Below are 19,919 nucleotides of genomic sequence, written 5' to 3' on the forward strand. Positions count from 1 at the left end.
AAGAGCATTTAGAGTTAAAAAGTAGAATGAAGATTTAAAGATGCAGAAAATCTTCAATCTAGTTGGAAGAAAGAAGAAAGGTGACACGGGTTTGTATTGATAAGTTATATAATGTTTACATCAGGTATAACGCATTCAAAGGGTTTACATAAATCTAATTGGGCTCTTCTCCTTTAGTGTCTCATTCTGTGAACAGCATATTTATGTAAATATAAATCCTTTCTGGTATAAAAAGGGCAGCCTGGGGCATAAAAGTCCCTGTGTGTGGGATCCAGAAACAGCTGGATAACATTGGGTCTATTATACAGAGTCTTACCTCGTATCTCTGGAAGAAATTGTTTCCCCGACTTGATCCTCCACATCACACTGCATCAACTCTTACTGCTGCACCAAGGCTCCCCTTTCTGGTCTAAATGTACACAAAATATGAAAGTATCTTCTAATCCACTGTTGAGATTTCTTGTGCCAAGCTTCTAGAATCTTGTACTTTATTAGAGTGTCCGAGTAGGCTAAGAGACGCATCATCAGCAACAACCGGATCCAGTTCAGAAGTTGCTGATCGGTCCTCAAGATCATTAGAAAGTCCCAATGGTTCTTTTGTACTAAAATGGCACCATTTTTTCTCCTTTGCATGCACTATGGCAGGGTACAAGAACAACCCTAGAATAATGACTGAGCCACTTACTATAAACGTCTTTAAAGAAGCCAGGTACATGACAAAAAGAAGCAACAAAGCAGGCGGCAGGCAAAGCACTGTTGCTCCAAATGTTTGCAACGGGACCTTATAAGGTCTGTGAAGATCTGGTTTCTTTATCCTCAACTTTATGAAGGCTGCAAACTCAAGAAGCATTCCTACTGAATAGAGGAAGTTAAGAAATTCCAAGATTTCTTGAAAAGTCATCCAAGACAGAAAGATCACGCCTGTTGCAGAGCATAAGATGCTAATAGCGGGCGTCCCATATTTTGATCTGCAAGATTTGAAGTAATAACTTGTCTAGTGATATAACAGACTCAGAAATCCAGAACGCTAATTTGTAAATTTTGTCTTTTCCTTTCTTCGGTAATGTTCAACAACGGCAACATACTCAGGGTGATCCCAGAAGTGGGGTTCGGGGAGGTTACCCCTACTTCTGTGGGGTAGAGAGGTTGTTTCTGTTAGACCCTCGGCTCGAGAAAAGTATTTTCAAAACAGGTTTGAAAAATACAATAGTAAAAAAAAGCTATGATAAACATTACCTTATCAAAAAAAAAAAAAAAAAAAAAAAAAAGAGCTATGATGAAAATATCGAAGAAAAGAAAAGTATTGACAGCAAAAATAGTAAAGATAACCAAGTAAAATACAAGGGTAATGTACATGATATTCAAATCCAGATTTCAGTCAATGAAAACCTTAAATAACAAGTTGTCATTTTTTTTTTTTACTGTGCCTGCACCTTTTCTAACCAGATCTATACACCGGAATCTCCAAGGTACACCTTTTTATTCTGTCACAAAATATATGCTCATGCTATGATCCTCCCAGTCCCTAAGACTGGATTCTCTTCTTTAATACATTAGTTGATGATCATGATTTACCTCAGTTGAATATTTAAGTGGAATGCTCTACTCATTTCCTCTTTTTATGGAACATTTGAAGCTCTAATATCACTATGTCATGCAAGGTAAAAGTTTAGCTTGTAATGTACAAATACTATTGAAGACATCACAAACAATGTAAAGAATCAATGGGAAATTTCTCAAACCTTGAAGCAAATATAGAAGGAAGCATTCCCATTTCGCTCATCCCGAGAAGTTGGAAGGCATCACTACTCATTTCAGCTTCAAACAACCCCATATTAGACATTGCAGCTGCAGCCTGGATCCACCATTTTAACCAAACGCCGCCAATCAGCATTCCAGCTTCTGCAAAATAACCGTCACTCCACTCACTAGGATTAGAATTTAAAGCTCCAGTTCCAGCAAGAAGTGGAAATATATACGACAAAACCACCAAAACTACAGCCCCGAGCAACGCCTTTGGAAATGTTCTACTAGGATCTTCAACTTCCCCTGCTAGAGTACTGGCCTTATCCCAGTAATTCAGGTTCCAAAACATGGTATTAAAGTATACCCTCCATTCGACCTTTTTGAAATCCACAACAAACCACTGTCTTGGCCTGATCCGAGGAATCGAGAGAATTCCCATTACAAGAAACGGAAAAAGGGAAAAACTTGCAAGCAAAACAGCTGAAAAACCAACAATATGCAGACCTCTATAATTCAAGTATGTTAAAGAGACGGTAATTCCTAACAGGGCTGGAATTCTAGCAACCAAGTGATTAAAAATGGGCATCGAATGCTTTAAGTAATCGAGGAACAATACCGGGTAAAGAGCGTTATCCATGACACCACTAAACCATTTCCAAAAGCCTTCTTGGAAACCCCAGAAAGGGCCAAAAGCTGATGATATCCAAATGACATAGCCACCATTTTCAGGAAAACTAGTGGCTAACTCAGCTGTAATTAGAGCTTCAGGTATGCTCCAAAATAAAGGGAAAATCAAGAAACCAAGTAAGGATAACAAAGGGCCACCACCTGATTTAACTGAATCTTCTACACCAAAAGGTCCACCAGAAACTTCATAGAAAATTAGAGCAATAAGAGGCAATAAAGTTAGTTTTGGATTTTTCTCGTTACTTGCAGTGTTCTTGACATCACTCACCATTCCCTCCTCAGATAAACACAAGGTGGGGAGAGAGGTAAGGGAAACACAAAGTCAACACCAATATAGTAAATCTGGAGATCCGTATTCTATGCAAAGGAGTTTTTGCTCGAATTTTAATTTTCTTAACATCCCTTTTTTTCTTTTTTGTTCTTGAATTGACTACTAGGAAAATCGAAACATAGTCAAATTGGGAATATGTTTCATGCACGTGGTGAGCCACAACTTGTTTCTACCCTTGACTTGCGTGCAGACATATTAGATTTTTTTACTTATTTAAGGCCAAAATGTCCTTTCTGACTTTTAAATTGTTTGCACTCCACAAACAACGGGAAAGTGGACAAGTGAATTTCCAATGTTCCAAAACTTCTGTTTCTTTTATTTTATGATCTTTAATATTTTTCTGGTGCTAGTACTTTCTTTCTTCTTATGTTCATCATAGGTTTTGATTCTTGCATTTCTTTCAAATTTGTTCTAAAAAGTAATTTTCTTGAGCCGAGAATCTATCTGAAACAACCTCTCTACCTCATAGCTATAGGGGATAACATCTGGGTACACCCCACTTATTGAACTAGTAGTAGGTATGTTGTTGCTGTTCCGATACTTCACCCATTAATTGCCAGTCAAGTTATGGAAAAAGTTGCAGATTTCATTGACGGTAACGCGCATGCTATCATTGTCAACAATTCCACTATTTTTTTGCTATCGAAGTTATTAATATAGCTCTTACCTGTAAGGTTTTGTACCATAGATGCTTTGTGATTTCTTCGTCCATGTCGAGAAAGATGAGTGAATAATCATACATTCCATAAAAACTAGAACAGTGTAGGTAATATACTACAGTAATTTTTTAGGCTAATTTATCAAATACTTCTACAACTAATAAAGAAGTCAATATAATAACCGCTTTAATCTAAGATTTAGAAAGTTATAGTTCCAACTGTCTCTTTCTTTGCCCCGTGTGATGCTTCTTCCTCCAATTAAGCTTAGCAGATAAACCAAATGCAAAATAGTCCTGAAAAAAACAAACCAATGTTAATTAGCCATCAAGTATAGGTCAATATTGTTACTCCAACTCTTTGACTGCTAGACCACCGCAAATTCGGGCAAATTATCAATTATTACTACCTTATTACATTAAATCATATTTTTTTTTTCCCTAAAGATAAGAAGATCTAGTAATTGCAGTTTCATGTTCCAGTGGCATATCGAATTTTCACCTCCTATCAAATATCTGTCTCTCAAGATAAAGTTCAGATAAAAAGGCGATATTTTCCTAAGCTTTTCCCAAAGTCCATCACCAATTTAGTAATTTTCCTGGGTTATCCTCAGGAGAAAGTTTATCTAGAAAAAGATTGAGCAACCAGTGCCAACGAAACAACAAAAACAAATGGTACTAACAGTCAATTTGTATACCTCATAGGCTCATATCATCATCTTTTTTCTGCAAAGGCGGACAACATTCTCCTCAGGTTGTCCTTTATATGCATGGATTTGAAAAGTTTCCAGTGGTGTAAGCAGAGTCTGATTAATAACTTTAACAGTCATGAAAAATTCACGACATTCAGCCAAAATGAAGTTCACTTTTTCAAGATAAGCAACCTTATACTTGTAAACCTGCAAGGCATATAGAAAATACTGTAAGGTCATTGGTATTGAGGGATATTATTCACACAAAGCAAAGATGAATAGAGGCATACACTGGTTTCCTTATTGTTGTAATCCGCTATAGCGTGGTTAGCTAGCTCCATCAGCATATCAGCTTCTTGCTCAAAATCCAAATATGGTATATATGGGGCTGCCTTAGCATCACCAGGATAGACGTCAATGTCGAAACCCTGTCAAATCAGCGAATAAGTCATGAATTCATATCCAGTTGTAACAAAAAGAGGGTCTAACTGAATTGCACAGATCTGTCTAGAATTTAGTTATAGAGCAATAATTTTGAGCAAAAGAAGCTGGTATTCAATCAGGCAAAGAAATCCAATAACATGGAGCAAAATTTCTCTTTTAGTATTTGGTCTATTAGCTTAAAGAAAAGCATGGGCAAACAACGAAGAAGAGTTACTTTACACTACGACTAAAAGCACCACTAAACAGCCATGAGCTAAAAATAAACTGATATTCAACCAAGTAGAGAAATCCAATTACATGGAGCAAAAATTCTGTTTTAGTATTTGGTCTATTAGCTTAAAGAAAAGCATGGGCTAATCAAGGAAGAAAAGTTACTTAAAACACTACACCTAAAAGCACCATAAAACAATCATGAGTTCTTATATTATTTTAAAAAGTTAACGAAGACAATAGTGACTTGTAAGCCCCATAATCTTTTCCGCCAAACTTGAGCCACTAAAAGCTTGAGGGCATTCAGACAGGGCGGAGCTTGTTGATATTCTTAGTTAGCTCAGCTAAGCATGGCATATCTGCAACGCTTAGATAAGAGAGGATGGTTAGGAAGATATTGCTGGATTTGGGAAGAGAAAGAGCTAAGAGAAAATAGCAAACAACTGTTAGAAGTTTTAACTAGGGGATGTTTGGCAGGATTTCTGCTCGTGAGAGTTTCACTTGTAACAAATAAGAGAGCAAAATAGGAGAGCGATATGTGAAATACGGGGATTTACCATGTGAGATCATCCAAAGAAAGAGGGAAATACAAGAATTAGATTATGAAGAATTGGCAGTATAATTATGCGTTCTATTTTATTTCCTCTTCTTTAAGATTAGGCAAGGCCTCCTGCGGCAGGTCATATCATCACAACAAACAAGCCCCAAAATAAATATGATATATCTAAGAAAACAACTAATATGAAATTCAACATCTAAAAATATACTCCTAATGTTAAGAATACCCTCAGTTAAGAAAACTGGCATTGCTTCTCCTATTGATGCTCCCATTGATCTAGGAATTGTTCAAACGGATTACAATTGTTAATATTAATTAGAAATTTGACTATCTTCTTTTGTCCAAAGACTAAAACTGAAAAAATAATGCCCTAAAAGGGTACAAATAAAACAAAAACACTTCTTAATTGCTATAAAGTTTCTTTTAACACATGGGCTCTGCTTGAGCGCCCTTGACTATTCCACAAATAAACACCAATTTATGAAGCCGTAAAGCATAGAGTTAATGGTCAAAAATACACCTACCCAACTATCAGTTGTTCCATTTTCTTACCTGAACTATCACCATATATGTATTAAAACATGTCACAAACTGATTAGGCCAACTATCAGCAATTCCTTTTGCGACATGAACTACCACCATCTATTCAACCAGGTGTATTTTAATACATAAAAAAAAGGCAGGCCGGTGCACAAAGCATCCCGCATTAGCAGAGTCCAGGGAAAGGGAAAGGTCCCTGATGTAGGATCTAACCTAATACAAGCATTAGTGGCTGCTTTTACGGCTCGAACCCACGGAAACAACTTTACCATTACTTCAAGGCTCCCCAAAATACATAGATGGTGATAATTTTGGAAGAAAAAAGGGAATAACCGATAGTTGGGGTGTGAAACTCAGAAAAAAAAAAATAGTTCAGGTACCATTATCTCTAAAGCCGTCAAAGCAGAATTCCGATTAAATAAAGCAATAGAATATGTAAAGACTACTTACATCAGTTTGAAGAATCTGTCGGAAGTATCTGGCATATAGTTTGCGAAATTGATCACGGTGCTCAACTGAAGAGGCTTTAGGGATAAAATCGTCATCATTCCAAACATTATTCTCATCAGCCAAGTACTTACGTGGCAGTTCCCTTTTCCAATCTTGTTCTTCTTCTTCTGCACTAATTGGTTTCTTCGAAGATGAAGAAGAAGAAGAAGAAGGTTTTGATTCAGTTTCCGCCATGTTGATTGGAATAATTAAGTATCAACCTAAAATGCTCCCTAATACCAAAAATTTCACAAACTTAATTGCATGGTTTTTGTTTAAGGGTGGGGTTGGGTACATATAGTATTCGGGTCCCTGCCCCATTGGGGCCCAACTCCAAAAGGAATGCTACTATATTTTCTTTTCTTTTTCAATTAGGTCTAGGACAATTATTTTTTTGAAATAATCTAAATTTATTATCTATGTTTATTTTATTCTATATTTTGTGCTCGAAAGCACCAATCCCCTTACGATTTTTTTATTTTTATTTTTAAGAAACCACTAAGTAAGACTTAGTGTTGTGACATATATATATATATATATATATAAACAGCAGAACATAGGCCCTCTGACGTGGCGCAATCTAAACCCCGCAATTGTATTTATCTTATTTTTTCCATTTATGTTACTGCTACTATTACGGAGTATAACAAAATTAAGACTCAAAGGTCGCTTCCTTCCAAAACTTAGCGAAACAGTGGCAACACTTAAAATTTTAACGGACGCCTGCCTACGTAATGGCAATAAAAATAGTAACAACAAAATGTGTGAGGGTTGTTGTTCCCAAGCATTCTCCCTCTCTTTCTCTATGGACATGACGTACGCCGATGTTGGTTTTTATCATCTTGGTCTTGTGCGCGGCTAAGGAAAAAGCGATAAATGGTGGCATTGCATTATTCTGAGAACGAATGCATGGGTCTTTGATTCTTAGTTACGCTCACCAGAGGCGGATTCAGGATTTAAACTTTAGGGGTTCAACCTTTTAACATTCTTAGCGTATAAACCATTTATTTAAAAGTTATGGGGTTCATATCTACTATTATAGCAATTTTGATAAATTTTTTACACATAAATTTATCTTTCAAGTCGAAAGTTTGGGGTTCAATTGAACCCCCATCCAAAGTGCTATATACGCCCCTGACGCTCACAATCCTCTTGCAATTATTTTCTGTGAAGTACTAAAAGGTTTACTTCATCATCATGCACATATTCACCGCAATCTTAAAGTAAGTTTGATTCTTAGTTACGTTCGTTACAGGTTCTTTTTATTGCATCGATCGGACTTTTAAGCATTTGATGACATCAGTTAGAGGTATCACGAGACTTCAGTGCTACAGGTACTATTCTGGTGAAATTCCATAAGTTGTTTGTGCGGAACTTCTTTAGGGACTTGCTTGAATATTAGTCATGATCTAATTTTTAGAAGTGATCAGAAGTTAGTGATTTTAAGATTTCTTTGGAATCCACACATGGAGTGAATTCATTCATCACGATATCTTGCTGCTACATCTCATAGAGGTTCAACAATGTTAATAGGGAAAAAAATTCAAATAAAACAAATATGGCAGCCAAAAATCAGTACTACTTTTAAATGATTTAAAGGTCGAATACTTATTGAATGATCTATTAAGACTGATATGGTAAATTTAAATTGAGGCTTGACAAAATATTCAGCCAATTATCCATGCTCTGTTATATAGAAAGCACATTATGGTACATTATTTCAAGGGTTGTATTGTGATAGTTGGCATTGACCTGAGGATCTTTATTATTTGATTTATCAGAATTACATTTTACAATATTCCCTAATTGTTGAAAGTTAATTTGTTAACTCATGAAAACGTTCAAAACTGCTTTCATCAGATTAAAGTACTGCCATGTGTTTGAACTGATAAAGATACCTTGTGAAGCAGAAGAAAATAAGGAATCCTTCAAGAAATCGACGAGAGAAGAGGATGATGACTTCATTGTTCTAATCAAATATGTTTGATCAGATGTCCGATTTAGTTACTAAGTCAAATGTATGCTTAGTTGTTATTAACTTATTCTTCTATTTCTTATCCAATGACGAATCCTCACGTTCTCTTTCTGTAACCAAATGAAACAGTGTGCTTATACATTCATTCATACATCTTTTTTATGAGCTTCTAACAAATTTGACCATATTCATTCTCATTATTTCGTTTAAATATCTTGACGGTGCAACACACGATTTTTTATAGAAGCTATATTTTGAAAATCTTTCTTCACTGGAAGAGTGGAAGTGAATACTGTGAACGGTACATTTCTCATAGCTATTGGTTGTTAAAGTTAAAATGAAATACGATTCAGTCTGAACATATTAGAAGAAAGCCAAAGAATAAACAGGTAAATCATCTGTTTAACTAATCTTTTAGAATTTTTTGTAATTTATTTTCTTGGAGCACAGAATGTTTATAACATTGTTGGTATGCAATGAAATCACGTTAGAATATTTTCAAAATTTTCGGTGGTAAAAATATCAATACTCAATGATATGCATATTATCACCATACAAATCAATTTTTGTTACAAGCATTTTGGAGAGAATCTTTTTGTTGATGAGGATTTCGCGAAGTTAAAGTTTTGGATGCAAAATGGGGTTGTTTCACTAGAGAAGAATGAGAAAGAGAGAGAGAGAGAGAGAATAGAATTGGTTTCGTCCTTCTAAAAGAGTCATCTTCTCAAGTTAAAGGAGTATATTCAGAAGAAAAAGCATATTTTTTAAGCTTTTGGAGAGCAAATAAGAGCTATTTCAAGGAAAAATTATACGAGATCAATTAAAAAATAATTAGTCCATCGTAATTTAAGTCCCAGAGGAATTAAAGTAAATATGAAAAAGAAAAAATTTACTGTACTGTATGCATGTGGTAATACATTTATATATTAGCTTTGCATATATTGATTAGCCCATCTATAAAGGTACTCGACGTACTAAAATGAGAAATATTTATTTTTGTTATCTAATCAAATTTACTGATAAACTTTTATATGAATATATAAGAATACTTTTTTACGTCTTCTATATAATTAAATTGACGAAAGAGATTCTTTCTAAATTTATTATTTGTTTTTCATGATCGCGCGAAGCGCGGAAAAATTTACTAGTTTTATTAATAATAGTAAAATTTAAAAAACAACAAAAAGGAAATAAAGGTTCCTCAACAAAATGAAGCAAACTAATGCCAGATAGGATCTGACACACCAAAAACCTCAATACACAGATTAGGAAAGTTCTCGACTGGACTCCGATTCCCACCGCTACAAATACACCTGTTATACCCCATTTAGACCGGGTTAAATTAGGTACAACATATTGGAGATTCCTATTTTGCTTATTTTAAGGAGTCGCCACCTAATTGATTTTAAGGTGAATTAGGGCACCTAATTATTAACTAAGGTAAAGCTATCTAAACCTCCGTTAATGGTCTGCTTAATTTTAAATTCTAGGTAAGGGTTCTAATTATCCTAAAGGGAAGGGGTTAGGCATCCTCTAGGATCCGTTAACTACGGTTTACCGGCCAAACTTAGGTTAATTAATTAAGATTAAATATAAGGCTTAAATTTTACGAAAATAGCTTACGAATATCACTAAAGTTTAAAAAAATAATATTAGCTAAAATAAACTTGAAGAAAATAATAATTTATGAAAAAACGACTTTAGAGGCTAATAAGACTTATAAGAGTTATTAAGATTTTAAAAGAAGAATATAATAATATTTCATAAATACTGCTAAGGCTTTAAAATGCTATTTAAAATAAGGTTTGTACCAAATATATTAATCTTGCATAAAAGGAAGTTTCGAATGCCATGTAAAACTGATGAATATTGCTAAGTTTTTGAATAATGCTATTTAAACTAAAGTTGTTAAAATGCAATGGCTTGCACCTGAATAGAGACCTTTTAAAAGCATAGCGAGTTTAAAATTTAAAATAAAATTATATTATATGAATATAGTAATGTAGAAAATAAAATGCAAAAAAAAGGGGTAATGAGTTCCCTTCCTCAAACTCTATTTATTTGTAGTCGGCTAAATACGTATAGTTTGACAAATCTTAGAGAAATTGTTTGTAAATTTCTTGAATATATATTTATATTAATAGCATTTTGAAATCTTAAAAAAAAAATATGATTCCATTAACTCAAAGTATATAGTTACACTATTTGCAAATTAATTATCCTAAATGAATAAAATATTAAATGCTATAACTAATCTTGACATAAATGAAAAGAATGAAGCTTATGGAATTAATAGTTAGTTCACTACCCATTATTAAGACTAAGCCCCACTAAATTTCCTATGATTCATCTAAGCTAAAAATGAAATAAAGTGTTAGTCAAAACAAAACAACACGAATTAAATGCAATGAAATAAAAGAGAGGCACAAGAGATGCAAATAAATGGGCTCAGCCCATTTTTGGCCGCTTGGGACTATTTACGCCATTGGGCCTTAGCCCAGAAATTTTATTTGCTGTTTTGCTGCGGACTGGGCTGAACGGAGGGAGAATTTGCTGTTTCGTCGGGCTTTGGCCCAAGATCGAATGCGGGAGAGGAACGAGTCGCTCGGACTCACACGCGGTGGTCATGCATAAAAAACTTTTTCGAGTGCAGCGAAGTGGATGCGGGGTTTCCGATTCACACTCGAACACTATCGAATCCGAGCTTGCGATGCTCGGATTCGCAGCAACAACAAGGCAAATGAAAATAAAAAAAAATGATTTTGGTATTCTTGACCCGATATTCAGAACTATTGCGATTACTAAAACTAATATTTTTAGGGAATTTTGGGAGGCTGACCAGAACTTGTATTTTTAGGGAGGGAATTATAGACGGCTCCAAACTTTTCTTAGGGCGAATTTTGGCTACTCGAAAACTCCCCCCTTTTTCACTTCTGAAAATGATTATTTATAGGGTTAAAAATTAGGGTTTCCTGGGGTTCAAAATGAAAGTTGGGCGGGCTTTTTCTAAGTCAAACCCTTCGTTCAAATACCATAATGTTAGAATACTCTTTGTCATTGATCAGGAACAAAGGAGAAGTAGACAAAAACAATTAAAATTTTCGTAATAATAATAAAATGAAGAATAATAATAATAATAACGGTGAAAAAATTTAAAGAAACAAATTTTACCTCACAAATCGATGAAACCCATTAAAATGGCTTCAGATCGAAGCAGAGGAGAAAGGAAGCAAACAAAAAACCTAAACTCTTTAACGGTTGAAAACACTGAGGAGGGAGTACAGGGCATTAATTTCCCTTCCCAAATCGACCATGCACGGTCTGGGGAAGGCGAAAAGGGTCTGTGATTTTGCTATTTTCATCCGAGCTGAGAGAGAAAGTGAGGAGAGAGGGAGAAGAGAGAGAGAAGGGAGAAAAGGGGGTGGGTGCGGCGCAGAAGAAAAGAAAAGAGAGGAACCCTAATGGTTCCTTGTTAACTGAAAAGCGGATCGGGTCGGGTTAATGGACTGGGTCGATGAAATGGGCTGGGGTCAATTAATTAAAATGTGGGCTGGGTAGAATATGGACTGGGTATTAAATGTGGGCTAATGAAAGAAATAATTTGGTCTTCTAAATTTAAATGAGAGATCTAATTTAATTAAGAATATTACCTATTATAAAAGTATGTATTTATCAGTGCTCGGAGAAAATAAAATTATGTGACGCCGTAATAGCTGTGCAATAATATTTGAAAGTCAACAATAAATAAATGCTATTATTTAGTTGTACGAAAATACCTGCGATGCGTGTGCGTAATGCGGTAAAATGCTGAAATGATTATAATGCAAATTTGATAATACCAGTAATAAAATAATAATAATAATAATAATAATAATAATAATAATAATAATAATAATAATAATAATAATAATAATAACTAGTGACTGCAATAAAATAATAAAACGTCGGTATTAATAAAAGTTAATAATTATAATAAAAAATATAAATGATCATTTCTTAAATTGCCAAAATTACTATAAATGTAAATAAATATTTTAGGGAAGGCGGGACAAAATTGGGTGTCAACAACACCTCGGGTCAAGAAGATGGTTTTTCCAATATAGATTTACTTCATTCTCGCACCACAAAGCTCTCACCAATGCAGTACCCTTAGTGGTCGTTTGGTTCATGGTATAAGAGATATCCTATTAGAGGGTGATCCAAAATATCCTATTTTTAGGTGGAATTAATATTTTATACCACGTTTGGTATAAGGTATAAAATAATCCAATTAAAGGCGAATAAATTTATAAATGTTGCACCAAAGACGTTTATAAAATAAGCAATGAGAAATATATACCTTCTGTAATCTTTAAAGCAATTGGGATTATTTTATACCATCTTTTAGATGGTATAAAATAATCCCTACTAGATGGGATAATTAGTCACAATGGATTATAATCCGCAACTATTTCAACGAGATAAACGACCACTTAGAGAAATATGTTGGACCTTTTTTATCTTGTTTCTACGAACGGGACTTTCAACTCAAAGTGTTGTTATATTTTTTCCATATTTGAACTATGAAAAAACTATTATTTTCTGTCTCGTTTTTTGACGAGACCGAGCCTTATAAAGGTCGCCTATGATACTTTCCGCTCCGATCCAAAGCGGCGTCACAAATTCGTCAACTTTGACTAACATTTAAGATGTACGTATTTTTCACCAAATTGATATGAGAAAAGATACAACTTATAGTACTCTTCATGTAGTTAAAATTTAGTCAAATTAAATCTCGAAAAGCGAAAAGTATTACGTAAATTGGGATGGAAGTAATATATAGGAATTTAAAATCGAGTAAGTTTTGTTTATATAAATCCTTTGAGTTGAAGCCTACTCTAGATATACCACACATTGACTTTATTAATTTTCTTTTTACCTAAATAAACAAACAAAATCTTATTCTAAGGGTAAGAATCCATGTGGTTACAATTTGTTTCCAACATGAAATGATTTAGGTTGACACTCTTCAATAAAAAGGTAATATATATATATATATATATATATATATATATATATATATATATATATATCCTTTTCAAAATGAAAGAGAGCTAGGACTATCGGGGGTCCCATTATTAGAAGTTAAGTAAATAAATTAAGGCCTTGTTTGACATTTTGGTTTGAAATTTTCAAGATTCGTTTGGACGTTACGGCATTATGGATATTTTGAGGAGTATTTTTCTTATAGACATAAAAACCCCACAAGTTGTAGGCAACATATCAAAACATTCTCAATTCTTAAAGAATCTTACCAAATGGAGCAAGTCATAATTCACAACAAGATTAATACGCCAATTCATAACAACCGGCTCAAAATTAATACTAGAAGACCTAATTAAAAAATACAACATCAATTGATCAAATTTTAGTTCAATAAATAAAATTAAACTATAGGTCTTTTTTTACAAAATTAAAAGGTTGGTAAACATAAATAAAATTTAAAATTAAGTTAATGCCAGATTGGTGAATGATCGATGAGGGTAATTGTTAAAAATACCTACTCAACTTATGGAGAATCTTTTTTAAATAATATATAAACTTAAATCTTAAAAAAAAATATGATTCCATTAAATTAAAGTTAAATTTTTATATTTAAAAAAGTTGAAATGTGCCTAGTTGTTTAAACCCCAAATCATACTTTTTGGATGATTTGGGGTTTGAAACCATGGTTTCAAACGCATGTCCAAATGCTGGTTTCAAACCATGGCATGGCGTGACGCCTACTAAGTCTTCTTTGAATTCATTGAAAGATATGCATGAATTGGTTGTTCTGTATTCTTGATGATTAAATGAATTTTGGTTTAACTTAATAGATCTATTGCATGCTTTGTATGTGTATAGGTTTTAGGTGTGAATTTCGCAGTGTGCAAGTTAAAAACTTCTCGTGCGCATCCTTTACATATTCAATTTTTTGGTTGCGGTTTTTGTGAAGTAAGTCATGTCTGAATTGCCTTCGTCAATGATATTTGCAATTCTATGTAGCTGCAAGTATATTTGACGTTGGACTTAAATCAACATGTTGTGTTATAATAATATGATTACAAAATATTTGAATAAGTAGAATTGCAATTATTGCACTTGTTTCATACGTCAATAATATCATAGGTATCACTTTTGTTGATTTTAATGTAGATTTAACTATAAGCATGTTAGAACCATTAAAAAGCAAGCATTTGCTACTGTGAAGAGGTAAGAAATTCAGCTTTGTATTTAATTTATGTTGGTATAGGAGTTAGGAAACTAACGACAACATACCAGTGTAATAAGCAAAACTTTTTCTTACCTTTCGACGGATAGGAGTTAACAAACTACTATGCTTATTTCTTATGTGTGTGTGTTTCCTTGAATGTAAATATGCAGTAAGTTATCACATGACACCATAACTTAAACATCTAATGATATCCTTGCCCTTTACTTTAAGGCCAAAACAAATACTCCCTCCGTTCAGTGGCGGATTCAGAATTTTCACTCTGGGGGTTCGAAAAAAGCAACAAAAGATAAATATAAAAAATAATGTTGTCCTTGGGAATCAAACCTAGGATGCTAGAGACAATTTTAAACACCATAGACCATTTGAGCTAACCTTTTGTATTTGCTTAGGGTATTAAAAAAAAAAAACACATAAATCTAGGAGTTAGAAACCATATATACAGTCCGTAATTTTTGCATGTTCGGGATAGGAACACCTCGCTATTTCTTATGTGTGTGTTTCCTAAATCCGCCCCTGCCTCCGTTCGCTTTTATTTGTCCACTATGAATTTTACACACCCTTTAAGTAATAATAAATGGAAAAGGGCCAAATATGCCTCTGTACTATCAGAAGAGGGCTAAATATACCCTTCCTTATACTTTGGGTCCAAATATACCCCTACGCTATATTTTACACAAAAATACTTACCACCGTTAATAATAAATAAAGTTGACTATCGTAGAAATACATTCAATTTTGGGTCCAAAATACCCCTACGCATTAATATTTTTAATGAGGCGATGATGCTTAATATTTTAATGAGGCGGATGCCATATGGTATGCCACCTCACTAACCAAACCCAATATTACCCCCACCCCCCTCCATATCCCATTTCATAACCACCGGAGATTTAAGAATATCTGATATTACAGGGAGCAACTGTTTGCTCCGATTAATTTGGACTTCAAACATTAAAATCTTCATTAATTAATACTATTGAGTAAAATCTTCAAACAGTTGCTCCCTCCTAACTGTTTGCTCCGATAATCCGATTAATTTACCATGATACAAATATTAATTTGTGCATATTTTAATACTTTTTGAAAGATGATTTGAAATGAGTAATTAATATTATAGATATAAAAGAAAAAAAGAAATTGTTTTCTCTTGATATGCTAAAAGTGACAAGTAAAAGTGAAAACTTATTTTTAAAATACTGGACAACTAAAAGTAAACGGAAGGAGTAATCATCTACCAGAAAGGAGCACTATTGGTCCTAATTAATTGTTTAGGTCATTTGACTTTTAAGTTTTGGAGTTTCTATTTTTAATATAATATAAATATAACCTGAATGCTGTGAAGTCAGAGCTCTTCAATTTGTGTTTCTTTATACCTTTGGAATTTTTAAAATTATAATCATATCCACTCTGCACAAGTACCTGATTACCTCTTCTTGAGTAAATTTCCATTCCTTAAAAGCAGTTCTTGTCCTTATTTTTGCTCTCTCCACTGGTTTGCTGTTTTAGATTTTCGTACATTATACAATATGAAATTTAAGAGATAATAGTTCCATGACGAAAATGATTTGCAGATATGGTGAATGTTCCTGAATCTTTTACGCAAACAAACCTGGGTCCTAGCAATACTAGAACTGCAATACCGATCTGGATAACTATTCACTGATGCATTTTTTGGACTCGTTAGAAAAGAATCAAAAATGCTTTGAAGGAAAAGCAACACCTATCATTTTTGTAAAGTCTAGATGTATCAACTGTTGAACTTCCAGTGTAGGAACGAAGCACAGATAAAAAGAAAAAAAGGGGTAATGTTGCAATATCTAGATAAAGAGGCCATGATCCAAAATTAATATTCTCTAACCTTTTTTCCTATAGGACAAATCAGTTTAAAGATAATCATTGAACAGCCAAATATCACAGGTATCAGATGGAAGATAAAATGATTAGTTCCCAGAAGTAGAACCGTCTGCTCTGTTATCCGTAATTTGTATACACTCCATTGCTCGTAAAGGTGGAGGCTCATTAAACTTCAGTACGTAGGCAGTGAAATGAACAGACTGCAATGGCTTTATTACCTCGGCATCTAAATATGCATTGCAGGAGAAACACCAAACTGATAGATCACTGCTCCAGCAAAAGAAAAGAAATCCAGTAAAAATGTATATTAACAAAGACAAATAAAATGACGAAACATATTGACGTATTGTCTCATAATAGTTACCTAAAGCTGAGCGCTAAAGAGTGATCCATCAGCTTGTAATGCTCGAGCATGTGCTTATTAACAAATCGACTGCAAAGAACCTCCTTGCAGCCCAAACATAGCCAGTTCTCTGCTGGATGTTGGCACCTTCAAAAAAGGTTTTTGCACAATGCCATTAAATTCCTTTGCTTCCAACCAGAATTTCCATATCAATTTAACAAACTCTCACTGGTATAGTAGGTTTAATAATGAAGTCTAGCAAAGTAAATTAAAACCAGTCTTTTCCTAATTTGGAATAACTACAAGTGTCTATACATATGGGTGGAAGTGTATCAGTAAATATCACTAAATGCCTATGTGCCATCTGAAATCCAAAGCAATGAATGGGCTATTAATTCCAACATATAGACTTAGAAACTACAGAATTGAGAGGGAACTGACCAGTGATTTCCTTAAGGATATACAGTAATGAGGATGAAATAACACACAAAATGGGAAAAATACAATTTAGGACCAAAAAGATATTACTGTATAAACTTTAGAGGAATACAAATTTACCTTTCCTTCTTAAAACATAAAAACAGAAAAAAAAAAAAAAAAAAAAAAAAAAAAAAGGTCGTCTAAATATGTTTATTCAACATTGAAAACCGTCCATGCTTCTTCTCATTCCATATCTTTGAACTTCTCAAATTGGGACTTGCTAACATTTCTGACATTCTATATTCCTTATATTTGGTGTAAATTAACAATATGACAAAAAGAGACCTGGTGTAAGGTCCTAGAAGAAAAGGAAGAGTTCCTAGTGCCTCTTTACCATCACTGTTGAATATGATTCTTAAAATTTTTTTGACCTCACTCCTGTGCAATAGCCTACACACCACACAGGAGAACATGATTGTTAAATTTGTGATACTTTAATCTAGAAACAAGTTTTGAATAGCTAAACATGGAAAATCTAATAGAAATAAAATTGCTTATTATATTACTTATGGCATAGAACAATTAAACATAAAATTAACCTCATTACAAACTCAAAAAAGAAGGAAATAAAATGAAACAAAGACAAATGTACACTTGACAACCAAGTGTGACGGGAAATACCATAATACCACACGATATAATATGATATGTACGGGTCTCTATGAGTTTGGAAAGGAGAAGAAAGTATAGGGTTGTAGAAAGATGAACCTGTTGCAAGGAGTATCAGGAGTTGGAATGTGGGTGAGATCAGAGGACAAAGAAGCGAGGTGATCACAGGTACTTTTCGGCTCAACCCAACCCGATTCAGACCCGTATAGCATCAGTATCTCATCTTCTTCATCAACAGGAAGTGAAGACGATGAACAACCTCCAGTTGCCATGGACCTGGATTGATGAATTACGATTGTGTTACCACATGTAACAAATTTAACTAAGGGATCTTACAACAAAGAAGACTTTGAAATGCTATATCGATGAGGGAATTCGATGAAATCTGAACATGGAACCGATGAATTGGAAAAGAACACACAGAAAATATCAATGAATTGTTTGAATCTTTTCAGAGAAAAGAAGAATATCCCATTTAAGAGTTGAATGACATGAGTAGATAAGAGAGAAATAAAAAAGAAGAGGAGCATAGATAAGCATTGAAACACAGCACCAGACGACAGAAAAGTTAAGCACTCTAAAACAACTAAAGTGAAACAAGCAAGAAAACATATGACACCAAAAGATATACTTAAGAAAGAAACTATATGATATCGATTCTGCTAAAATAGAAAGAGTAAATGCAACAAAAAAGTTGAACAAACATAAGACTAAACTGAGTTTAACTAGTGCATATCAAGCTAAAGATGCCAACTTGAGCAGCCTATCAAACAGATGCACTGAGGTCATCCATTTAAATTATTCAATAGAAAGGTCAGTTTCTCGGAATCCAGTAATCCCGACTAGAATTCCTTCTAATCAACTATTTATGAATTTCACTAGTGTTTACTTTAGCCACAGTACTATCACTATACTAATGCCTTCCTCTTGAAGCACCACGGTACCCCACAAAGGATCTCTCCCACAAAGATTGGACATTTACTCTGATTCTTTCCGCTTCAATTTTACGCCTCAATACCAAATTAGTTGTGTTGAGTTATATTCTAGTCCCATATGAGTGGCTTCCAAATGAGTTAATAAAGGTCATTGGACACTACAATCATTGCTTTAAGGTTTTGTTTTAGAAGATCATCTTTTATCACAAGCTTGGATCAGCTATAATCTTCTGTATCCATTCAGAATTCAAGTCCCACTTTCACTATACTACTAAGAGCCCGCTATGGGTTTACTCCGTCATAAAATAAGTGTCGCCTTATTTTTGCAAAAATTAAAACACTTTTTTATTAAAACATCAATAAATATTTTGGCTTATATAAGTTTATTTACTAGCAAAATACCCTATTTATTAGATGTTTCTTTGAGATTTGAGCAAAGGATATAATTGGAAATACTTGCCAATTTTTGTCTTGAATTACTAAGATGACACGTGTTTTGGGACAGAAAAGAGCAGTTCTTAACTACAAATACTAAATTAGGGGTTTTAAGCTACCACGGTAATCATTAAAAAAGAATTTCAAAGAGAAACCAAAAACTATTTTGAGTTAAACATACAAAATCATTTGAAAAGCGATTAGGGATTTCGATTACACACTGCAAAGATGAGAGATACCTGAGACGACAACAATTCCGACGACTCGCGGTATCGATCAATATTATTTGGTGGGCTGAAGTACAGAAATAACCACTTTTAAGGTGAGTGACAATATTGGGTCATTGGCACTTATGCTCTATTTTGTGCTAGTCTTTAATTTTTGTCCTCGTAATAAATAACTTTTTTTTACGGAGCTATAGATTTATATTTTCGCATCATAATATCTTACTATTCTCTCTATCCTAATATATGTGATATAATTTAATTTCTCGGTAGCTAAACTTTTATCTTGCAATTCAATTCAAACATAAATCTTTAAGTTTTTTGAAAAATAATACTCCCTCCGTTTCAATTTACGCGAACCTATTTCTTTATTAATAAAAAGAATGACCTTTTCTACATTCTAAATCAATTTTACCTTACGCAACGATTTATACTACACAACATACACGTGACTCATT

General features: G+C 33.7%; 3 protein-coding genes across 4 annotated transcripts; all 3 read right to left on the minus strand.

Annotated features, from left to right (window-relative positions):
- Positions 1-62: 62 nt before the first annotated feature.
- Positions 63-2,994, minus strand: LOC132050029 (probable polyamine transporter At3g19553). Its single transcript, XM_059441038.1, has 2 exons — positions 1,743-2,994; positions 63-968 (listed from the first exon to the last, which is right to left on the minus strand). The coding sequence occupies exons 1-2, from the start codon at positions 2,702-2,704 to the stop codon at positions 440-442; spliced, it is 1,491 nt and encodes a 496-aa protein (XP_059297021.1). The 5' UTR covers positions 2,705-2,994; the 3' UTR covers positions 63-439.
- Positions 2,995-3,487: 493 nt separating this feature from the next.
- Positions 3,488-6,635, minus strand: LOC132050031 (uncharacterized). Of its 2 annotated transcripts, none has more exons than XR_009413207.1 (4): positions 6,245-6,635; positions 4,402-4,539; positions 4,118-4,318; positions 3,488-3,716 (listed from the first exon to the last, which is right to left on the minus strand). XR_009413207.1 is itself a non-coding variant. In XM_059441040.1 (4 exons), exons 1-3 carry the CDS (start codon positions 6,546-6,548, stop codon positions 4,127-4,129), a joined length of 564 nt encoding a protein of 187 aa, XP_059297023.1. In that variant the 5' UTR covers positions 6,549-6,634; the 3' UTR covers positions 3,488-3,716; positions 4,118-4,126. The 2 variants fall into 2 exon arrangements, 1 of the variants encoding a protein (XP_059297023.1); XM_059441040.1 differs by having other exon boundaries at positions 6,315-6,634.
- Positions 6,636-16,282: 9,647 nt separating this feature from the next.
- LOC132050032 (uncharacterized) lies at positions 16,283-19,614 on the minus strand. The gene is made up of 4 exons (XM_059441041.1): positions 19,477-19,614; positions 17,967-18,143; positions 16,800-16,925; positions 16,283-16,702 (listed from the first exon to the last, which is right to left on the minus strand). The coding sequence occupies exons 2-4, from the start codon at positions 18,137-18,139 to the stop codon at positions 16,522-16,524; spliced, it is 480 nt and encodes a 159-aa protein (XP_059297024.1). The 5' UTR covers positions 18,140-18,143; positions 19,477-19,614; the 3' UTR covers positions 16,283-16,521.
- Between the last annotated feature and the right edge of the window lie 305 nt (positions 19,615-19,919).

This window comes from Lycium ferocissimum, chromosome 3 (genome assembly GCF_029784015.1).
Source record: "Lycium ferocissimum isolate CSIRO_LF1 chromosome 3, AGI_CSIRO_Lferr_CH_V1, whole genome shotgun sequence".
Classification (NCBI taxonomy): Eukaryota; Viridiplantae; Streptophyta; class Magnoliopsida; order Solanales; family Solanaceae; genus Lycium; species Lycium ferocissimum.

Bases quoted from the DNA above. Each gene is read 5' to 3' on its own strand.
- LOC132050029 (XM_059441038.1), bottom strand. From the start codon at position 2,704: ATGGTGAGTGATGTCAAGAACACTGCAAGTAACGAGAAAAATCCAAAA. The intron at 969-1,742 runs GTTTGAGAAATT...CAAATCTTGCAG, and splicing joins CCTTCTATATTTGCTTCAAG to ATCAAAATATGGGACGCCCG.
- LOC132050031 (XM_059441040.1), bottom strand. From the start codon at position 6,548: ATGGCGGAAACTGAATCAAAACCTTCTTCTTCTTCTTCTTCATCTTCG. The intron at 4,540-6,314 runs GTAAGTAGTCTT...CTGATTTGACAG, and splicing joins GACAGATTCTTCAAACTGAT to GGTTTCGACATTGACGTCTA. The intron at 4,319-4,401 runs GTATGCCTCTAT...TATGCCTTGCAG, and splicing joins ACAACAATAAGGAAACCAGT to GTTTACAAGTATAAGGTTGC.
- LOC132050032 (XM_059441041.1), bottom strand. From the start codon at position 18,139: ATGGCAACTGGAGGTTGTTCATCGTCTTCACTTCCTGTTGATGAAGAA. The intron at 16,926-17,966 runs GTTCATCTTTCT...CCTTTTTTGAAG, and splicing joins CCTGATACTCCTTGCAACAG to GTGCCAACATCCAGCAGAGA. The intron at 16,703-16,799 runs GTAACTATTATG...TTGCTGGAGCAG, and splicing joins TCTTTAGCGCTCAGCTTTAG to TGATCTATCAGTTTGGTGTT.